Raw genomic sequence first — 20,333 nt, 5'->3', positions numbered from 1 at the left:
GTCCTTATATAATTATCCCTTCAGAAAAAACACAGATACCAACAAATATTCTTTGAATTTTTTTTAAATAATAAAAAAGTCATAATATAATAATCATAAAATAATCAATTTAATATAATTCAACAAAATTAATAACATATTCATTATAAAAAATAACATTTAAAAAAGTATATATAAAAATATATTTTAATATAATAACATAACACAATTTTTGGGTAGAAATTAGGATTACTATATATATATATATATATATATATATATATAAAATAGGATAAATCAATAATTTTATATTCGCGTGGATTTAACGGATCTCATAGAGTATGTACCTACCTATATTCCCATCCTCATTTCATGTGGGTGGGTTGTGCGAATTTCACATGTTCCCATCTAACCCCAAATTACAAGTAATCTATGCAAATACTCGCGTCTCGATTGATTTTTTCATCATCACTATTACTAGTATTCGTTGATTTGTGACGTGGAGTTATTCCAATCATTTAGTAAATTTTCAAACAACCAAAATCTAGGTTATATCATCCTCATTTAGTCATATGTATCACTGTTTTAACAATATTAATAGAAGATGAATGAATAAACACTAAATGAGTCATATTTTTCATATATATAACAATAATTAATATCATATATTATCATTTGTAAAATTATAATATTTCGAAAAGTGATGTACGGATAACTTAAATGTTGATAAATTTAAAAAATTTTAGAAAAAATTAAAAATATGAAAAAATTGCATGTTGATGAAGTAGAGCTAACGGAAGTGTACGCTCATCGCAGCAGAGGCGGCGCAGTAAACACAAAAGATGGCGACGACAATGTTGAGGGAGAATAGTGCGGGTTACAGTTGCAAAAAAGACGACGGTATCAACGTGAGAAACAATGGATTGAGAGGGAGTGAGTGATGAAAGTGCAGTGTCGTTTGAGGGATTAGGGACTTTAGAGTTTTTTGTTTGGTTTGATCAATCAAGCGGCAAGGAAGAAGCTTGCATAGTTTTTTGGGAAAGGTTTCGCAAAAACAACGCCGTTTCAGTGTTTAGAGATTTTTTTGTCCCTAAACATTTTCTAAACCATTCATGTCATATACTGTAACGGTTACATATGTAGAACGATGTTAGATCTTTTCATTATATTTTGCAACCTAGATAGATTGAGGGATCCAGCCATCCAGGTATCCAAATTTTAAGACCGTGAGAGATTTAAATGTATTTTCTAATCTTCAGGGACTTAGATGTCTTTAAGGATCTATTTGTCATTTTTTCAAAAAATTATACATAAAAAAAAAAAGAAGAAAAGAAGAGCTGAAATAACATGAGTGATAAAAGTGATCATTCTTATAATTTTGTTTGACCATCTATATAAAAGACCAAAAAATCATGATTATCTAACGAAATTAATTTGTATTTATTACATTCAATTTGAATAAATAAAAAATAATTTTATTTTAGCTTAGTCCTTATTTCACATGATTTAATTTTAGTTCAATACATATGATTTAATTTGATTTAATTATTAGTTAAAAATATCTTAATTATCTATTTTATTCATAAATTTATTATTTTAATGACTAAGCAATTAATCAAATCAACTAATTAATACACATAATTAGTATAATAATTAATTTAGTTTAATAAATTAAAAAATAAATTAAAAATACTACAAAAATATTAAAAAAATAAATTAAAAAATACTACTAAAATAAATTGATATATATTATAATAAATTATATAAAATTTAAATATCTAATCAAATTAATTAGTTACTATAATTAATTTATCATAATTAAATATATTTAACAATTTAAAAAAAATAAATAAATAATAATGTTAAAAGCATGTCATGTCTTTTTATATAATAAAATATATAGAATAGATTTTAATGCATCTAATTATAATAAATTATGATGATGTGTCAATGATTGTATAATATGTGCATTAATATGAAAAAAAAACTCAAATTATAATAAAATTTATTATTTTTTATTATTATTTTTAATTATTAATTTAATTTTTTTAAATTTAGTTTCATAAAATTTTTATTTTTTAAAAGTAGTTTATAAAAATTAATTCTTAAAAGATAATTTTTTAAAAGTTATTACATATATAATTAATAAATTAAATTAAAAATAATTTTTAATAAAAATAAATAACAACAAATTTGTGAGTCAAATAATTTTTAAAATTTAAAAATATTACAATAAACATTAATATAAGAATTAAATTTAGATATTAATTAATATATGAGTTTAAATTAAATTTTTTCATTTTGACAAATATAAATCATTTTTTAAAAATTTTATCTTAAATATTTTAAAAACACACCTATATTTTAAAAACTACAAATACAAATACTAATTCTTTTAGTTTATCAAATATAAAATAAAGAGTACAAGTACCTTTTTAAAATTTTTTATCAAATTAAATCTTAGTCTAATAATTTAACAACATATTCTAAATCTAAAAATAATAAATTCTCTTCGTCCTTTAATATTCTTCTTAATATATAATAAAATGATCGTTATTAGTACAGATTGTGCATTGAATACATCAATCATGATAAATCCAAAATGCATGATTTCTACTTCTGTATGATAAACAAAATGCCTTTAAAATGTTTGTTAGAAAAAAATATTGTTGATACATATGAAAAATAACTTTGTATATAATATATATTTTTTTAAATTTAAAAATAAATTGAATCAATGCTCATTTATATCTAAATTTAATTATTTCATCCATCGAAAAGGAATGAATCTAAATGCTGAAAATAGGTAAGTCAAAAGTAAGTAAAAATTTAATTTTAATATACTGTTAGAGTAAAATAATTTACATGTAAATTCAATTATATAATATCATATTATAAAAAATAACTACTTTTTATATTTGACTGTGTGAATGATAATATAAAAAAATGAATATAATTATACGATAGTATAAAATATTTTATACTATTAATGTATTAAAATTAAACTCAATTAATAAATAAGTAAATATGTTGATTTAAATTTCTTATTTAAACTAACTAATGCACCTACTATTCCATCCAAACTCATCACTAGACTATTATATTTTTCAATGGGAACACCAAAAGTGATTTGTATGGTATTGTTAGCCGTTGTTGCAGCCAGCAACATAGCGGAGGCAACATGGTGTGTGGTGAGAAGTGGGGCCAGTGCTGGAGCACTGCAAGCAGGTTTGAACTGGGCATGTAGCCTTGGAGCAGATTGTGGTCCTATTCGGCCTGGTGGCTCTTGCTTCAATCCAAACACCATTCAAAATCATGCCTCCTATGCCTATGACAGCTACTATCAGCGCAATGGCAAAGCCCCTAGCGCTTGTAATTTTGGCGGCACGGCCACCATTGCCGTATCCGATCCCAGTATGATTGTTTTATAATTTTGTTTCTAAAATACTCTTTTTTTTAATATGTTTTAAAATTTGAATCTAATATTTTTTTTAATAAATGTTTACTATTTTACTATGATTCACGGAAATGACACGATATAGGATACATGGACATACAAATTTAAAATTTTTATAAGACACAAAAATAAGACATATATATAAAATATAAAGTATTTTTTAGATAGATTGTAATGATATTTTGATATTTTATTGATATTAAAATATAAATTAATTTTTTAATTATTTTTAATATTTTTAATTATATAAAGTATTTTAAAATATTTTTTTAATAATTAATATAGATATTATTTCTAAATTCATTTCAAGAATAAATATTAAAAATAAGGCTGGATACGCAGACACGTTAGGATGTATTGTTTTTGGTAACTATACGTAATGATATTTAGATGTGTTAAAGTGTATTCAGAGAAAAATTTTTTATTTTTATTAAGCTGCACAAAAAATATACATATCAGACAAATATCGATGAGTGTCGTTTCGAAATGTGTCAAATACACAAATACAACAAATTAAGGAAGTATAAGTGTTTTATAACTAATAAAAAATTTGTTAATATTAATAAAGAGTAAATTAATTGACCTATTATTATACATATTTAAATAATTAATACCATGGTATATATCTTACTACACTACTAAATTATAAAGTGGATAAGATGTATCTCATTTTTGTTTTGGTGGATAGGTTTTGGAGGCTGCAGATACCCACCAATTGAAAGGTGTGGTTTATTTCTTAATTTTTAAATTCCAATTGGTTCATTTATCACTACTTCATTCAGAAATATATTATCTTCAGTTCTGCACCCCATACATGGAGAGTTGGAGACTAATTGGTACTGTCACAATGTTTTAACAGTGTTGGAAGAGCAGAAGATGCAACAAAGATGAAGTCTTTTACCGAAGACTCTACAAATTAGGCCCAAGCCCAAATATTATTGGGTTGAAAGAGCCAATGACTCAAGCCCATTTAACGTTAGACAAAGACGAAAGAGTTTGGTTACTCTATTCATGTACTCTCTATAATAAAGGGATGGAGAATTTGTTGGCCTCCACCAAAGCTGTACCAAAATTCCAAAACTGGTTGTTTTTTTTTTTTTTTTGGGTGACTTCCTAGAGAGTGGAATATAAGTATATAACCACCTATATAATAAATGCGTGTATAATGTAAATAAATAAATAATACAATAATATTTTCTGACAAAAAAAAATAAACGACTTAGTCAGAGTGCTATAGTAAGTAACTTTTGTGTTGAACAGAAATTTATGTTTTGAAGGTTTTTTTTAGTAGATTAGAGGGGGTTAAAGCCCCAACAAAAAGATAGAATAAATAAAATAAAGTAAAATCAATTAGTTACATTTTTTCAATTTCAGAGCCAAAAACATCTAAAGAGAGAGCATCGGTTAGTATTCGGATGGGAGTATAAAAAATATGAAGCCTATATAATACCCCATAGTTTCAACTCACATGTGGAATTCTTCTCACAAGAATAGCAATATTCTCAAGGAGCATTGCACAGGAATACTAGGTTGAACATCCATTTTTAATAAAATTTATGGTCATTTTAGAGTCTAACTCAACAATTATATATTAGAACTCATTAGCCACCGCGATTTTGAGACCTCTAATAATATTCCATAGCTCAGCTTGCATGATCGAGCAGCTGCCTAAATTACAAGAGAAACCTGTGACAAATCTTCTCAGTTAATTACAGAATACTCATCCACAAATTGCATTCTCCGTATGGCTAAAGAAGGATCCATCGACGTTGATCTTAATGAAGTTCTCATTGGGGAGGGGGGAACCAACGGATCTAGTTCCGATTAGTATTAGTCTTTTTCGGAATAATATTTGCCTTTATCATTGCGCTAAACTCATAACTCCTGTTTATAATAGACTCAACAACCCCTTTAGGATTAGAATTTTTTCCTTCGAACACTTGCTTGTTTCTAGAATACCACAGTAAGGATAAAGTAACTCCGAATTTCACTGACAAATCACCAGAGAAAGATAAGTTTCTAATGAGCCAATTCATATGATTCAGGCTAAAAAAGTCTCCAATGTAGTTACTGGACTGCAATAAATTCCAGGTAGCTCTAGCAAAATGGCAGTCACAAAGCACATGCATAGCCGTTTCATTACCATGCTGACAACGTGGGCAAGCTGCATATTGCGACATGTGTCTTCTATACCTTTCGGTATTGGTGATGATCGCATCATGAGCCACAAGCCATAAAAAAATACCGAATTCTTTTCGGATCTTTCCATCTCCAGATAAGCTTGAAGATTTAATTTTGGACTCTCAGGTTGTCTTGTGAAGAATTATAGGCAAACTTCAAGGAAAAGGCTCCATCAGGAGAAGTCGCCCACGCAATATGATCACCTTCCTTCCAAGTTGAGGGTGGACACATAGCCAAAATCTTCTAAACCACTATGTCTAGAAGCCAGATTTTAAGTTTAAATATATCCCAGCCACTTGAAATGGTAAGAAAAAACTGCAAGTAAACTAAGGTTCCTGAATCAGATGTAAAACTTACCTGAGGTTGAAGCTTATTTAATCTTTATAAATTAGGAACCCAGTTATGCTTTCAAAAATTGATTTGTGATCCATCTCCTATACCCAAATAAAATTAGACTAAACATCATCCCAAGTCGAACAGATTCTCTTCCACAAATTAGAATCATTATTCCTCCTCTCAATACGAGGAACAATGTCATTGCCGCATCTGTACTTAGCCCTCAAAACCTTTGATCAGAGAGAATCTTTCTTCTCGATCAATCCCCAACCTACTTTCATCATGAAGGCTTGATTCAAATCTTTAGCATGTCTATCCCCAAGCCCACCATACAATTTCGGCTTACTCACTATCCGCCAGTTTAAAAGATATATTTTTTTAGTTTGCTCTGTTTCTCCCCAAATAAAGCTCCTGCATTTATGATTAATAAAATTACAAGTAGCAGTAGGCAATAAAATAGTGTGCATAGTATAAGCAGAAGTAGTAGATAGGACAAATCTCATCAAAGTGGTTCTCCCAGCTAAGGATAGGGTGGAAGCCTTCCAATTGTTAAGTCTCCTTTTGACCTTAGCTTCAATCTCCTTGTATGTGTCTTTTGTCACTCTTGAATGGATGATCAAAACTCCCAAATATTTATCCAGGTTGTCCGTTCTAGATAAATTCAAGAAATTGCTTATATCATTCCTCACTTGGTTCTCCACATTTTTAGGGAAAAAATTATCATTTTTTATTGCAAATTTTTTGCCTGAAGCTCGTGCAAAAGACTTCTAAAACTCTCTTGATGATGTCAACTTGCTTTATATTAGTTTCTAAACAAAGAATTAGGTCATCCGCAAAACAGAGATGAGATAACTCAGGTGCCTCCCAACTAAGACGAATGGGCTTCCAAAACCCCAAACTAATGGCAGAATTAATAAGATGAGACAACCTCTCCATGCATAGAACAAAAATATAAAGAGATATCGGATTACCTTGCCGGATACTCCTAGTAGGAGAAAATTCATTTAAGACATCACCATTCCAAAGAATTCTCATCCTAGTAGTAGAGATGCAAGTACATATGAGCTCAATGATGTTCGGGGGAGTCCAATGTCGTTCAAAGCATCTCGAATGAAAGTCCATTTCAATCTGTCATATGCTTTTTCTAGATCAATTTTAATAGCCATCCACTCTTTAGGACCTTTCTTATTCCTCATAAAGTGAATGACTTCTTGAGTGATGATAATATTGTCTGAACTCTGTCTCCCGGACACAAAACTACATTAGATAGGATTGACAATCTTATCCATCACTCCTCTCAACCTGTTAGCCAAAGTCTTCGTAATTATTTTGTAAGAGATATTACAAAGACTAATGGGTCACATTTGCTTACAAATTGATAATAGGTTCCACTTTTGGAATAAGCGCAGTGAGAGTTTCATTTATTTTTTTTTTATTTTCACAGAATTTATAAAAATTCCCTTAACAAGCTTGTACAAATCAAGGACAAATTTATCCCATTGATTTTGATAAAAAAAAAAAAACTGTTTGAATATCATCAATACCAGGTGCTTTAAGATTTTCTATATTAAAAATAGAATCCTTAATCTTTGATAAAGAAACCATATTGTCAATAGCATCCAGATCTTCTTAAGGAAGAATTGGAAAGGAATTCCTCAAAATAAATTCAAAATCAAGAATATCATCAGAATAAAAATTGAAGTAGAAATTAAAAATCATATTTTTTGGATAGTTTTATCACTAATTCAATTACCATCAATATTTTGGAGACTGTCCACCTTGTTCCTACTTCTTTTAGCTAAAGTAGTATCATAAAAATACTTGGTGTTACGGTCTCTAAACTCAATCCACTTGCATCTGAATTTCTGGAACTACATTACCTCTTCTAGAAAGAAAATTTTTTCATAATTTTTCTAAAAAAAAATTTGCAAGTCTTGAAAAAAGTAATTATTTTAAAAATTTATGTTATCTGCAATTCTTTGTAAACGCTTAATAATTCTACTTTTTCTTTTGTAAATATTTTTAAACACAATAAAATTTTAGGATTTAACTGTATTTTAAAAGTAAAAAATGCATTTAGACCAAGAATCGACAGAATTTCAATTATTATTAATCATATTAGAGAAATTCAAGCGTGTCAGCTAGACAATCATAAATCTAAAAGGTCTATGCCTCTATGGTAATTATTTTCATGGTTGGGAGGAGAAAAATGAAGATAAAGAGAAAATGATCAGAGTTAAAACTAGCTAGGACGGTATTTTGAAGGCTTTAGTAAGTTCTTTTGAGAACTTTGTCTTTGTATATAACTATACAAGGTAAAAAATAAACCCTGGATAGTGGAATATACGAGGACATTTTTTTTTTTCAATTAACCTTAAGGGTCAATGTCATATAATAATTCTTGAAAGAAACAAACATCCTATCTTAAGATACCATACATTTCGAACTTGATAGAATATTTTGAATTATTGATTTTTAATGCTTGATACACACCTACAGAAATATTTGTTACGTAAACATAACAATGATTAATACTATTTTTTTTTGTATGGTATCCTCATTTTAATCGAATAAAAATTAATTTATTGTAAATCAAAATTTTATTTAAAAATTTATTATTGATCAATAAATTAAGTCATATAAGCTTTTATTTATCAAATATTTTAATTTGTTTGGTTTGAATAAATGCTAACAACTTGATATTTTGTTTATATAAAATATTTATCTAATTATCCAATTAAATTCATATTTTAGATTGTTGTTGATATATATATATATATATATAACACAATACATGAAATGCCTTGTTAAATACATGAATATGTTCTTTACTACTATCCGGTTAAAGAAAAGTTCAATTTACGTTAAATTTTTTTTGACCTATTTAATATTCTCTCATCAACTATTTATCTCACCTGAATAAATATTTTTTGTTTTTCTTTCTTGAATTAATAATCTCAGACAGATTTTTTAAATTAGCAAAGAGAATGTTAGGAGATTAAAATTTATTGTTTTTGACCATTATTTAATTATTAATTTAATTATTTTAATTTAGTAATCTAACAATATTTTTTATTCTATATTTTTAAATATTAATGATAAACTAATAACCAAAAAACCAAAAACAATAAATCATATTGACTCTTTAGTATTGTTCATTAAGAAAAAACAAAAATCTCAAAAAAGAAAACCAATTTAATACTTGGACTCACACAAGTTGTTGTCCTCTAATTAAATTCCGATTAGTTTAAGAATAATATTCAATGAATAATGCTAAAAATTAATATTATAACAGTTAATTTCAATTAATATTATAATAAATTATAAAATAATTCAAATATAAAATCATTAAAAGTAAACTTTTGTTTAGTTTAAATTTTGAGAAAGTCTAGGAACCAGTATTTCTATTAAAATTTGGCAAATATTTAATCAGTAAAAAAAAAAGTGAATAATTTCACATTATTGGATGAAATTTTACACTATTAAAAATATCAATAATAACTAATTGATAACTACAAATCACAAAATTTACTAACTTTCTAGCACTCTTCTTAAATTTTATATCTTTTAAAAAAAATTAAATAACCATTAATTAATGACAATTAATATTATTAACTAGTACATAATATAATTCAAAAATATTTGTGATTTACTGTAAACTAAATCCCTCTTGATTTTCTAGAGATTCTTTAAAATAATACAAACATACAATTTGCACAAAATGATTACTTTCAGAGACAACTTTAAATGAGAATAATATATAAATGGTTAAATAATTTAGTCATATATATTTAGTTAAACATGCTAAATGATTTAACGATCTAAAACATTGTTTTTAGAAGATATTTTTATTTGAATAACTATTTTTATGCAATTGAGTTAAATATATAAAATAATTATTTTTATTGAAAGAAATATGTATAATCATAATTACTTTAGAAAAATTTTTGAAGACGGCGTTTTAACTTTTTAGTAATTTTTTAATTATTTTATTAGTATAAACATTAAATAATTTTTAATAAATATATTTTATTAATTTATATGTAAATTTTAAAATATAAATATAAATTATTAAACACTAAGTGATTTAAATTAATAATATGTGATGTCAATGAGTAATAGTTCAAATAGTAGTCTTCTCATACTCAATTAAAAAGTTGCGGGTTCGAGTCTCCTATTTTTGGTTAAAATAAATTAATAATATTTGATGAAGTAATATTTCGGCTGATTTCTTTTTGTGTGGAAAAAATTTTGGTATTTTTTTGGGAAATGAGATTATTTGGTGTAATTACAGATGTGCAGATTTTATAGAAAAGAAGTCAACATGTGGGGCATGTTAGACACATGACAGCATTCTAGCCAATACGTAGCAACATATTGGCTACCACGTAGGGGACGTGTTGCATCACGTAGGAACGTGTTAAATGATTTCCATAATACTGTAATACACTTCAAATATCAATATTCAATCAAAACATTATCTCTCTTTCCATATTAAAAATCGGAAAAGTCTAGGGGCCAGCAGTTTTGTTGAATCTTGGCCAGTATGTAACCAGCAGAGAAATATGAGTCATTGGATGAAATCTCACATCAATCTCACACCATTAAATTATCATTGATAACTATTTGCTGTCTACCAATCACAAAAGTTGCTGGTCCCTAGCATTGCTCATTAAAAATAATTTCTGTAATATTTCTCGTTACTTTATGTAAACAGAGGAATACCTGACGAAAAAGTTACTGGGACTGATCATCCTACACAGCAAACTCACAGGCAGACATTAACGTTATAATTTATAAATACGAGAGAGAGAGAGAGAGAGAGATCATCGATAAAGAAAAAGAGAAGCTAAAGAGAAAGCCAAAGCGCCTCCTTCTGTTTTGATCTCTTCACAACAATAATATATGTTTTTTGCATCCCTCTTTTCCCCTCTCTGACCACACACTCTTTAATCTCTCTCTCTCTCTCTCTCTCTCTCTTCCTTTACCAACTAATAAGCAAAAACAAAGCCATATCTTCCTTCTTAATATGGCAGCACCATGGGTTCCACCATCGTCAAAGCTTCACATTATTTCCTTGCTGATGATGCTGTTAATGGTGACCACCATGATGAACAACAATGTGAGTGGCCAAGCAACATGGTGTGTAGCTAGAAGTGATGCATCCAACCAGGCCCTGCAAACTGCACTGGACTATGCATGTGGTTCCGGTGCAGATTGCTTTCCTCTTCAAGCCAATGGCCTTTGCTTCCTTCCTAACACTATCCAAGCCCATGCTTCTTACGCCTTCAACAGTTACTACCAGCGAAGGGGAAGAGCTCCTGGTTCCTGTGATTTTGCTGGCACTGCCACCATTGCTCAAAGCGATCCCAGTATGCACTACTCCAAAACACTCTTCATCAATTTACCGATCCCTTTGGTTAGTTCTCATTTTCTGTTTTCTGGTTTCTGTGTAGGCTATGGATCTTGCGTGTACCCATCTTCTGGAAGGTATGTTTGCTTATTTGCATCTTTATTTTAATATATTTCTTACACTCTGCATTTTGCAGCAAATATGAGATAGTAGTTCTTTTTTAGTGGCAGATGGAGAGTACAGTTTTTAATAGTTAAAGATAAGTGGTTAATGTTCCTTGTTTTTGAAGTAAATGGATTCTAATATTCTCATTCTCGGATGTATCTTTTCTTTATTTATTATTATTATTATTTTTAAATCCTGTTTGGTACCTTTTCTTCTGTGGCTTGCCGAATACACATATAGAGAGGCGAATCGGGAAGCCAAACAGTGGTGGCAATGTGCTGTGTTTCACTGTTTTTTTTGTGTGTTTGAGAGAGAGAGAGAGAGAGAGAGAGAGAGAGAGAGAGAGAGTGAATGGGGGAGGTTGCATCAGATTATGTTAGGACACGTGTCTCTTTGCATGAAACTAGAAATGCCATTAAACCATGGCCTATTTTCTGCAAAACTATGTCCTGGTTTATTTTATTTTATTTTTCAAATGTTCCAATTCTGGCTCTGGGGTTGCACTTGCGAACTTTGGTACCTTGGTTATATACTTATATGAATTCACTATAATATCAAACACATTCTCATCCATCGGTAGATTTGGGGAGTGGGGCACCCAAATGAATTAAATCTTATGTAAGTGATGATATATAATAAATATTTGATATATTAATATAGGTGGAAACTCATGTGTAGTCGAGTTCACGTGAAGTGACAATGAAAGTCGTTAGATGAGTTGACTGATTTGATTAATTTTCATTTAACGCCTCTCAGATATCAACTTCATGTGAAGTCGACTTCACCTGAATTTTCACACTTAATATAATAAGTGTGATCTTTATATAAAGACACATTTTCGAATATTACTTACTATTTTAGGTGGGGGAGTAGTATCGTTTGGTTCGAGTATTTGAGTGAGTGACGCCAAATAATAGATCATGATGTACGGTGCACCTGTTGGAGTGGGGCTCCTACTCCATCCAACGGCTCAGGAATCATCACCATGATGAAATCCTTTTGTCGTTGTTAACTAGTTTGAATCATAGTGTCAGTGATCTGCTTTACAGTGCTAAAGTGACTAGCTTCTCTCATCTGCATGGATGCAGGCAATGATACATCCTTTGTTTCCATCCATTAGTTTCTCATTTGCATGTAAAACCTCGAGATAAATTTATAATAGAATAAGGTCGCTATTGAAGTCTATAGTTTGGTAGAAGGGTGGTTTTTTATGAAAGGGATTCTCCCATATGGAAAGTTATAAGTTCAATTAATGACCTTAAAACAGAGCAATCTCCCATGGTTTCAAGTTTAGGTTCCATCAGAAAAAGTGACATGGCAACCATGCTTATTAGGATTCGGATGATAATCATTGCTTGTAATGTGTTTGATGCTTTTTGATTTCATATGTCCTAAACCATGTAAGAAAATTAGTGATGGTTACAGGGGACAATGATGTCAATGGGGCCACTGGTTTGAGTTCTAGGTTTATTGTGCCATCTCACGTGTCATGATGAATCTTTATTTGTTGATAGGTCACACTCACATGGTTATTGCAATTTAAAAGTTCAATGTAATTGGAACTTTAACCTCAATATGTTAGGCTGAATGGTAGCGCTATGGAGTGGGACAAATTGTGATATATAAACTTTTGATTAAAAAAAAAACACAACAACAAACAAACGTAAATTGTTGACTAAATGGTATTTGTTTTTCATTCATTCTTGTGAACTTGTTAGCACTGCTGGAGGGGGAAATACACCAAGCACAACACCTGCATTCAACAACCCGAACGTGCCGTCTCCTACAACAACAACACCAATATACGGCGGGGGCAACACCGGTGGGCTAACGCCGGGAATGAACACGCCGTTCCCCGACAATTCTAGGGCAGCATCAGAGGCAACAGCCACATGGTTTGTAGGGTTGTTTTCCTCCCTTCTCATTCTAGCCATATGCATATGATGATGATCTTTGGTGAGAATAGGAAGGTTACAGTTTTGTCAGGGGTTAAAAAGGGGAGCCTTTTGATGTTTATAACCTTGCTTTAATGCAATTTCATATTTTAAACATCCTTTGTATAAGGTTATAAACATTGCTGGATGGGGGCATTGTTATCCACCAGGGAAGGAAGGGCAGAGCTAGGATAGCAAATTATAGGGCTCAAGTTTAATTCAGTAGATCAATTTCATCGTCCCCGTTGCAAACAGTATATTTCATCATATCATCAGCTTATAAAGCTCTATTTAGAATGAATTTCTTCCTAATCATCTTTTTAAATTCAGTTTATTTCAGTTCCCAGAACACTAAGCATTTTATCACGGGTGTCGATGCTAAACTGATTTGCATGAATACATTAACCATGCTAGGTGTATACAAAATTAGTCATGACTATAAAATACATATTAAAAATAAGTTTAAATTATATATACATATATTTTTTTTTTCAGTTGCATCAAATAAAATAAAATTATATATATGGTGATTCAATCCACTCGTCATAATTCATCAATAATAATAATAATTTTACTATAAACAACTCCTATCAAATTAATCTTTAAGGGTATTAGTGTCTTTTTATATAAATCTGTGTCAAATTCTCTGTTGACCCTTGGAGATATTTTGCAACTGAAAATTACATGGTTTAATGGAAATGACAATATATTACGTGGATGATAAATTCTAAATTTTGAATAAATCAAATATAATAATTATAAATTATTCAAACTTATTTTATTTCTAACTCCTATATTATATACTTGTATTCTTGGAAAATACTGATGGAATACAAAGCAAGTTCATATAATTAGAATCTGAAATATGATATTATTTACTAAGCTGCCTTACGAATGAGATTTAGATAACGATTAGAAATGTACTTCCTAATTTCTAGTTATAAATTACTGAATTTGTAAGGGGCAATAGACTGCTTACCATGCAAAATTCATTACTAATAGCCTGCCAAAATTGTGAGGGGCAATAATTGCTTAATGCTTACCACAATCCAAAGTGTAATTAGGCCAGTGTAAAATGGAAGTAAGAATTGCCTATTACTTATTTAATTTTATATTGTATTATAATTTACTCCAACGAAATCCCATGGAATAGAGATACAAGATTCTCTCGTAATTTAAACAGCTCTGTATAGACCTCCAAAATTTCTCCGACACAAGCATAAGTTAAACAACACAAGTTTGGTGAACAAACACTTGACTTGGAAACATTGAACAATAATAATTGTAAGGCCTGATTCAGAATATAACAGTTGCTGAACTATAGAACTCCAAAGAAGGGATTCTTAATTGCAGAGTCTAGTTCAGACCCAGCTGAATTCAGAACTGCCATCTCAACTTTGTCCCTGGGCAAAAACAAAAACTCACCACCATCAATCTTCTCAAATCCACAAATCTCCAGAAATTCAATGCCCCCCTTCAAGGCACCAACTCGTTCCTGTCGCAAACAACAAACATTACATTCAAAGCATCAGCAATTGTTTTCTTTTTCTTTGGTAGAGAGAGAGAAGATGATGGAAAAAAGGGGGAAGCAAGAAAGGGGTGAGCAATTATTAGAAGAATATATGGTTAAGGTCTGAACGTCTTGTATCACTTGCCCATCCCAAATCTTAGATAATTTTTTCATCTTTAGGGAAATTCTTACCTGAAAAGTTTGGTTACTAAGTCGGATTTTTCTGAATTTTTCCTCGTCAGGATTTCTGGCAACATTTCCCACATAAGTAAGGAGGGTTTGGAATGCTTTCTTTACTCTGGTATCGTCCTCCTGCTCCAAGAATAAGTTACCATGTAAAGAGACATGAGTTATACTATATGCCCAAAAGTTTTGTAGCCAACATATAGGCAGCATAAGGAAAACAGTTAACCAAATACACTGAAATTGGCGTTGTTGGCTGCAGCCGAAGCCTACACATTAGCTAAAATAGTATTGGTTACCTATACTTCCTCACCTATGTGTAACAATATAATTAACAAGTAGCTACTCAACTAGCAGTGTAATGCAATAAATAAATTAAGCATATAACAAAAGAAGCAATCTTCTAAAAGCAACCGCCGGAAAGCAGTTTTAAAGAATTTTAATTCAGAGGCATATATGATATATGAATACAACCTGTGTTTCTTCATTCTTTTTTATCAAAAACAAAAAGGAAAGTACCTTGTGGTTCTGCTTGAGAGAACGCAAGCACTCTCTCATTTGTTCCGCTTTGGTGGCAGGCCTAACTGGCAGAAAACTCTGCATGCAAAAACAAATTTTCAAATAAAGAAGTACCTGGGGAAAAATTGAAACCCATTTTTGGACCCTCTCATACCTTTTTCTCCTCTACAACAGTTGAGGGTTTGGCTTCTGAAGGTTCCTCCGGAGGCAATCCAAGTTTTCGCCTTCTTTCAGCCTAACATCATAGAGGAAAAAAATTATTCTGCTGGTGGTTAAAGGCAGAGATTGAAAATCTTGCAGGAATTCTTATCTTCTTTAAAAAAGAAGAGAGCACGACATGATGACCATGCTGATGTACAAACTCAAGAAAGAAAAAACATGACAAAAGAAAAAAAAAAAGAGAGGGGAAAGGGGGGGATCTGTTTGAAGAAGCTACACCTTGTCCTCTTCTAACTTCTGCTTGATTTTCTCTCTAGCCCTTCTCTCTTCCTCTTTTTCTGCTTTTCGCAATGCCAGCAACCTGTAAACGGAAGCAGATTTTGCTTAAAGCTAGGTGCATTCATGACAAAAGACAGGATGCAAGACCAATAATATACTGGTTAAGACAGACCGTTTTCTCTCATTCTCTTCTTCGATCCTCTTTGCTTCTAGCAACTCCTTGCCAATGCGAATTCTCTCCTAAATAAAAAATATATATGAGACAAGCATACGTATCTGCTTGACATGTATGGACATATGTATCTTGAGATGGTGTATTAAGATTTTGCATACTGGCCCAACCACAGAAACTTTATATACATAAATTAAGAAACAAATTCTTCAAGAGGATAACCAAAAAGATACTTCTTACTTTGGAATGTGTCACATTGCAGAGATATAATATAGCAGATTGAAATTCATACAATGATAGCCCTATGTATTCTTTAGGAGCTAAACTCTCATCCATGATGTGGGAGTAATTTACAGTATAGGTGCTTAAAAATTACCGAGGAAAGATAACCCGAAGCACTTGAGGCCCAATTATAATTGATTACTTTATTCAAGTTGTTTCATAACCAAGGACAACTCTTACGTTTTGTCTCGCCTGAAATAATTTGTAAAACCTTAAGCACCTACATGGAGGTTCAAAATGGTTTTATATCCCTAACAGGATGTATAGACATAAACACCCACAAATATATTAAAATGCAAGTATCAATGTAAATCACCTATCGTTATCACCAAGAGATAAGTGATTCTACAAAATACCTTTTCTCTTTCTCTTTCCATTCTCCTTTCTTCCTCTTCTTTCTTCTTGCGAGCTTTCTCCCTTAAATATTATAGATTCAAAATAAAAAGTGATAATACAAATGAAAAACCGATGATAGATAAGACTGACTAAAACTACCACACACAAACTATAATTCTGGACAAAAGTCAAGATACACAAGATGCTAACTAGATTATATAACAAAATCTAAACATGACAACAAAAGAACTCCAGAATACCCAGAAGCAAATTAGCAAACACAACAAAAAGACAGGAAATTCAGCAAAGCCACCATTAACACCGTCATATAAAAGTTGCAGTCATTTATATAATCTAAATGCAGTATTGGAAGGCGCTAAAATCTGCAGATGCATTTCTAATAGTTGACCGCTTTAAGAATGCCTACAAATCAGGGTGCCCAAACTAGGTGTTTGATGCATATACACAAGCTGCTTAAGCAAAATTGAATCTGTGACTACCATGGCTACATTATATTTAAAGTTTAAACTCAAATAGCTTCACAATTCAGGCCATATGTAAATCTTATTTGACATCCAGTTTCAAACCTTAGCTCCTGTTGTTTAGCCTTCAGTTCTTCTGGGGTAAGAGAAGGTTTAGGAGCCTCAACTTTGGTATTGGCAGGTACCTGAATGAAACATCAGGTCAAGAGCTAGATATTGCAACTTAGTTATACCAAATAGATTTGACATTAAGTCATAGCATGAATTAGTCTAATTTGATTAAAAATCACAATATTAAAATCTATATCTCGTTAAACAATGTGAGTACCATGAATATGCCATATTGCCATACTAATAATGTAAACAAATCATACCAAGGGCATCTGATCTATGTCAGGGTCAGACTCATGCTCTACTATCCAATTTATGGCAGCCTCGATGCTAGCATTACCTATAGAAAGAGTCAAAGAGAGAACCAAATCCAATGTTTAATATCTACAGAGTAAATGATATCAATGTCCAAATATAAATAACATAAATAATGTATTGTAAAGTACCTAGATCTAGAGATAGTAAAAGTACACAATTTTAAAAAAATGACTATCTACAATTGTGTCAAATGTAATTGTTATCACACACAAGTATTAACAGTTTCATCTTCTTTTACCCACTTTTCATGGATCCTCTCAATTTTTTTCCTTAATTGTTTTGTCAAGTGTGATCTGTCACCACTCAATATCTTCTCTCACATGTTTTCTCTTGGTCCCACTTAAGGAGTGTATGGTGAGAGATCAGACTTGACAAAATAATTGAGAGAAAAAAGATGGAGAGGATCCATTCCCGTTTTCCTCCACGACCCCCTAATAAAATGTACCATCTTTCATTTGATTTGCTTAACATAGCTGAGCCTCTTATTAGCTTTCTCGCACAAAACATAAAGAACAATATGCAGCTAGAAATATAATAACAGAATTGAAAGGAAACTCACCAGAATAATGAAGTGCACGTGTTGCTCGAGCTGTAGAAAATCCCATTGCTTCAAGTTCCTCAACAAGCTTTTTGTCAACCTCAGGAACAACCATTTCTGTATTTTAAAGCATAAAGCAATAATTACTGACCTTAAAAAGTAGATATTATCATTCATTAGCCAAAAGAATAAGGGTGAAATCTTTGAGAAGGCTTTCCAAAAACAAAGTGACACACAATATCTATTTTCAAGGTTTATTACAGTCATGGGTTAATTGAGGCTAACAGAGTAGTAGGTAACCTGCATCTTGGCTTGCATCTGCATTGAGAGCCTCTTCTGAGGTAGCAGCTTCATCCACTTTTGGAGCCTCTAAACTTATCGGTTTGGCTGCCTCGGAAGTCTTATCTACAAACTCAGTATGCCCGGTTCTTTTCGTATGCAAATCACTTTCCTAAATGATCAATAGCATGGGGAAAGGAAAACTATCAAGAAATCAAGGCACCTTAGAAAACACTGCAAAAACAAGGTTCCTTCTTCTCCATACATAATGAAACAGAAAATTATCTCCTAGACTCAACAAATATACAAAATACACACACAAAAAGAAAGTTTGTTTGTTTTAATTTCTCCCCGTTGCAGCAGCCAACTAAAAATTCAGAACCTCAAACAAGTTAAACCCTAAAATAACTGAAAATCACAGCAAGATCATAATTCATAACTGTTCATCAGCTGCTTGTATAGATGGTTCAATTCAAAAACACGATCCAGAAGCCATGTGCTACGAAGAAATTGAGGAAACGTAAACAGGAAAAGGAGAATGAAAGAGAGATAGGGATCTAACGGTTTGGATCGGCAGGGTTTGCCGCAAGCAGTGCAGACGAGGTTGAGAACTGCTTCGGTGGATTCGGAGAAGTTGGAGTGGTTGGTGAGCTCTGCATGCTGTTGCGCTTCCTCTACGGACCTCAACAGAGTGCCACAGTCACCACACTTGAGAGAAACCCCCGCCATTGATACAACTTTCACAGCTTCTTCACAAGAGCACCGCAGCTGTTTACTAATCGGGAAAAGGATCCGATTAGAAATTAATAATACATGTTTGTATTGTTAATTAAAAAATAAGAAAAATAAAAAATTAAACTTTTACGTATTTATTATATATTTATTAAAACGAAAAAAAAAGGCAAGGAAAATCTTTGTTTTTCGTCTAACAGAAATTTTTTTTTTTATCTTGACTCAAGGAAATTGTTTGATTAGGTTTTTTATTTTTATTTTTCTTTTTTTAAACATAGACCAAAGGCCCAAAATGCAGAGACTACACAGTCCTAATAAGGCAATGAGTAATTGAATACGATAGCATGTATGACCAAAAAAAAATAAAAAAATACGATAGCATAGAGCAGAGCTTGAATTTTCCTTCTCCTTATTGTTTCTTATCCGTTTAGTCACAGCTTTTGAGTTGCTTTGTCAATCTTTAACACTATGTTTGGTTTGGTAGAAAATGAGTGGAAAGAAAATAGATGGAAAAAAAATGGGTGAAAAATAATATTTTTCTTTATTTGGTTATGAAAAAAAATAAGAAAAAAAGAAAATTTTAGTGTGGATCCCACTAAAAAATTTTTTTTTCCATCACAAGCAAAAAATAAATAACTTAATTTGTTATTGATCGTATAATCTTATTCATTTCATAGAGTTAGTCATGGTGATTTACGAACAAATTTAAAATCAGCAAAAATAAATAACTTAATTTGTTATTTAGTAAATTGAAAATTATGACTGTAATTTATTAATGAAAAATAATATAACGTGAATAAAATTAAATTGAGAGAGAGGTCATTATTTTATTTTTAGTTTAACTAAGTAAATCTATTATCTATTATTTATTATCGATTACCGTATCTAATATCTATTATTCTATTATCTATTATAATTATCTATTAAATTTTTCTTTTAATTATGAAACTGACATAATATGTTTTTGAGAATATTTTTTAATTTATTTTTTTAATTCATTAAATATAATTTATTATAAAAAATTAATT

General features: G+C 30.6%; 2 protein-coding genes across 2 annotated transcripts; one reads left to right on the top strand and one right to left on the bottom strand.

Annotated features, from left to right (window-relative positions):
• Window positions 1–10,999: 10,999 nt before the first annotated feature.
• Window positions 11,000–13,585, top strand: LOC130970848 (PLASMODESMATA CALLOSE-BINDING PROTEIN 3-like). Its single transcript, XM_057897047.1, has 3 exons — window positions 11,000–11,325; window positions 11,410–11,443; window positions 13,190–13,585. Exons 1-3 carry the CDS (start codon window positions 11,037–11,039, stop codon window positions 13,413–13,415), a joined length of 549 nt encoding a protein of 182 aa, XP_057753030.1. The 5' UTR covers window positions 11,000–11,036; the 3' UTR covers window positions 13,416–13,585.
• An 888-nt stretch (window positions 13,586–14,473) lies between these two features.
• On the bottom strand, window positions 14,474–18,808 carry LOC130969480 (uncharacterized). The gene is made up of 11 exons (XM_057895219.1): window positions 18,595–18,808; window positions 18,316–18,411; window positions 17,702–17,778; window positions 17,433–17,512; window positions 16,866–16,926; window positions 16,228–16,295; window positions 16,056–16,137; window positions 15,772–15,852; window positions 15,618–15,695; window positions 15,108–15,227; window positions 14,474–14,900 (listed from the first exon to the last, which is right to left on the bottom strand). The coding sequence occupies exons 2-11, from the start codon at window positions 18,407–18,409 to the stop codon at window positions 14,724–14,726; spliced, it is 918 nt and encodes a 305-aa protein (XP_057751202.1). The 5' UTR covers window positions 18,410–18,411; window positions 18,595–18,808; the 3' UTR covers window positions 14,474–14,723.
• Between the last annotated feature and the right edge of the window lie 1,525 nt (window positions 18,809–20,333).

Source organism: Arachis stenosperma, chromosome 3 (genome assembly GCF_014773155.1).
Source record: "Arachis stenosperma cultivar V10309 chromosome 3, arast.V10309.gnm1.PFL2, whole genome shotgun sequence".
In the NCBI taxonomy this organism is placed as follows: domain Eukaryota; kingdom Viridiplantae; phylum Streptophyta; class Magnoliopsida; order Fabales; family Fabaceae; genus Arachis; species Arachis stenosperma.
Note: the sequence above shows the minus strand (reverse complement) of the source record. Positions and strands in the feature narration are given on the sequence as shown.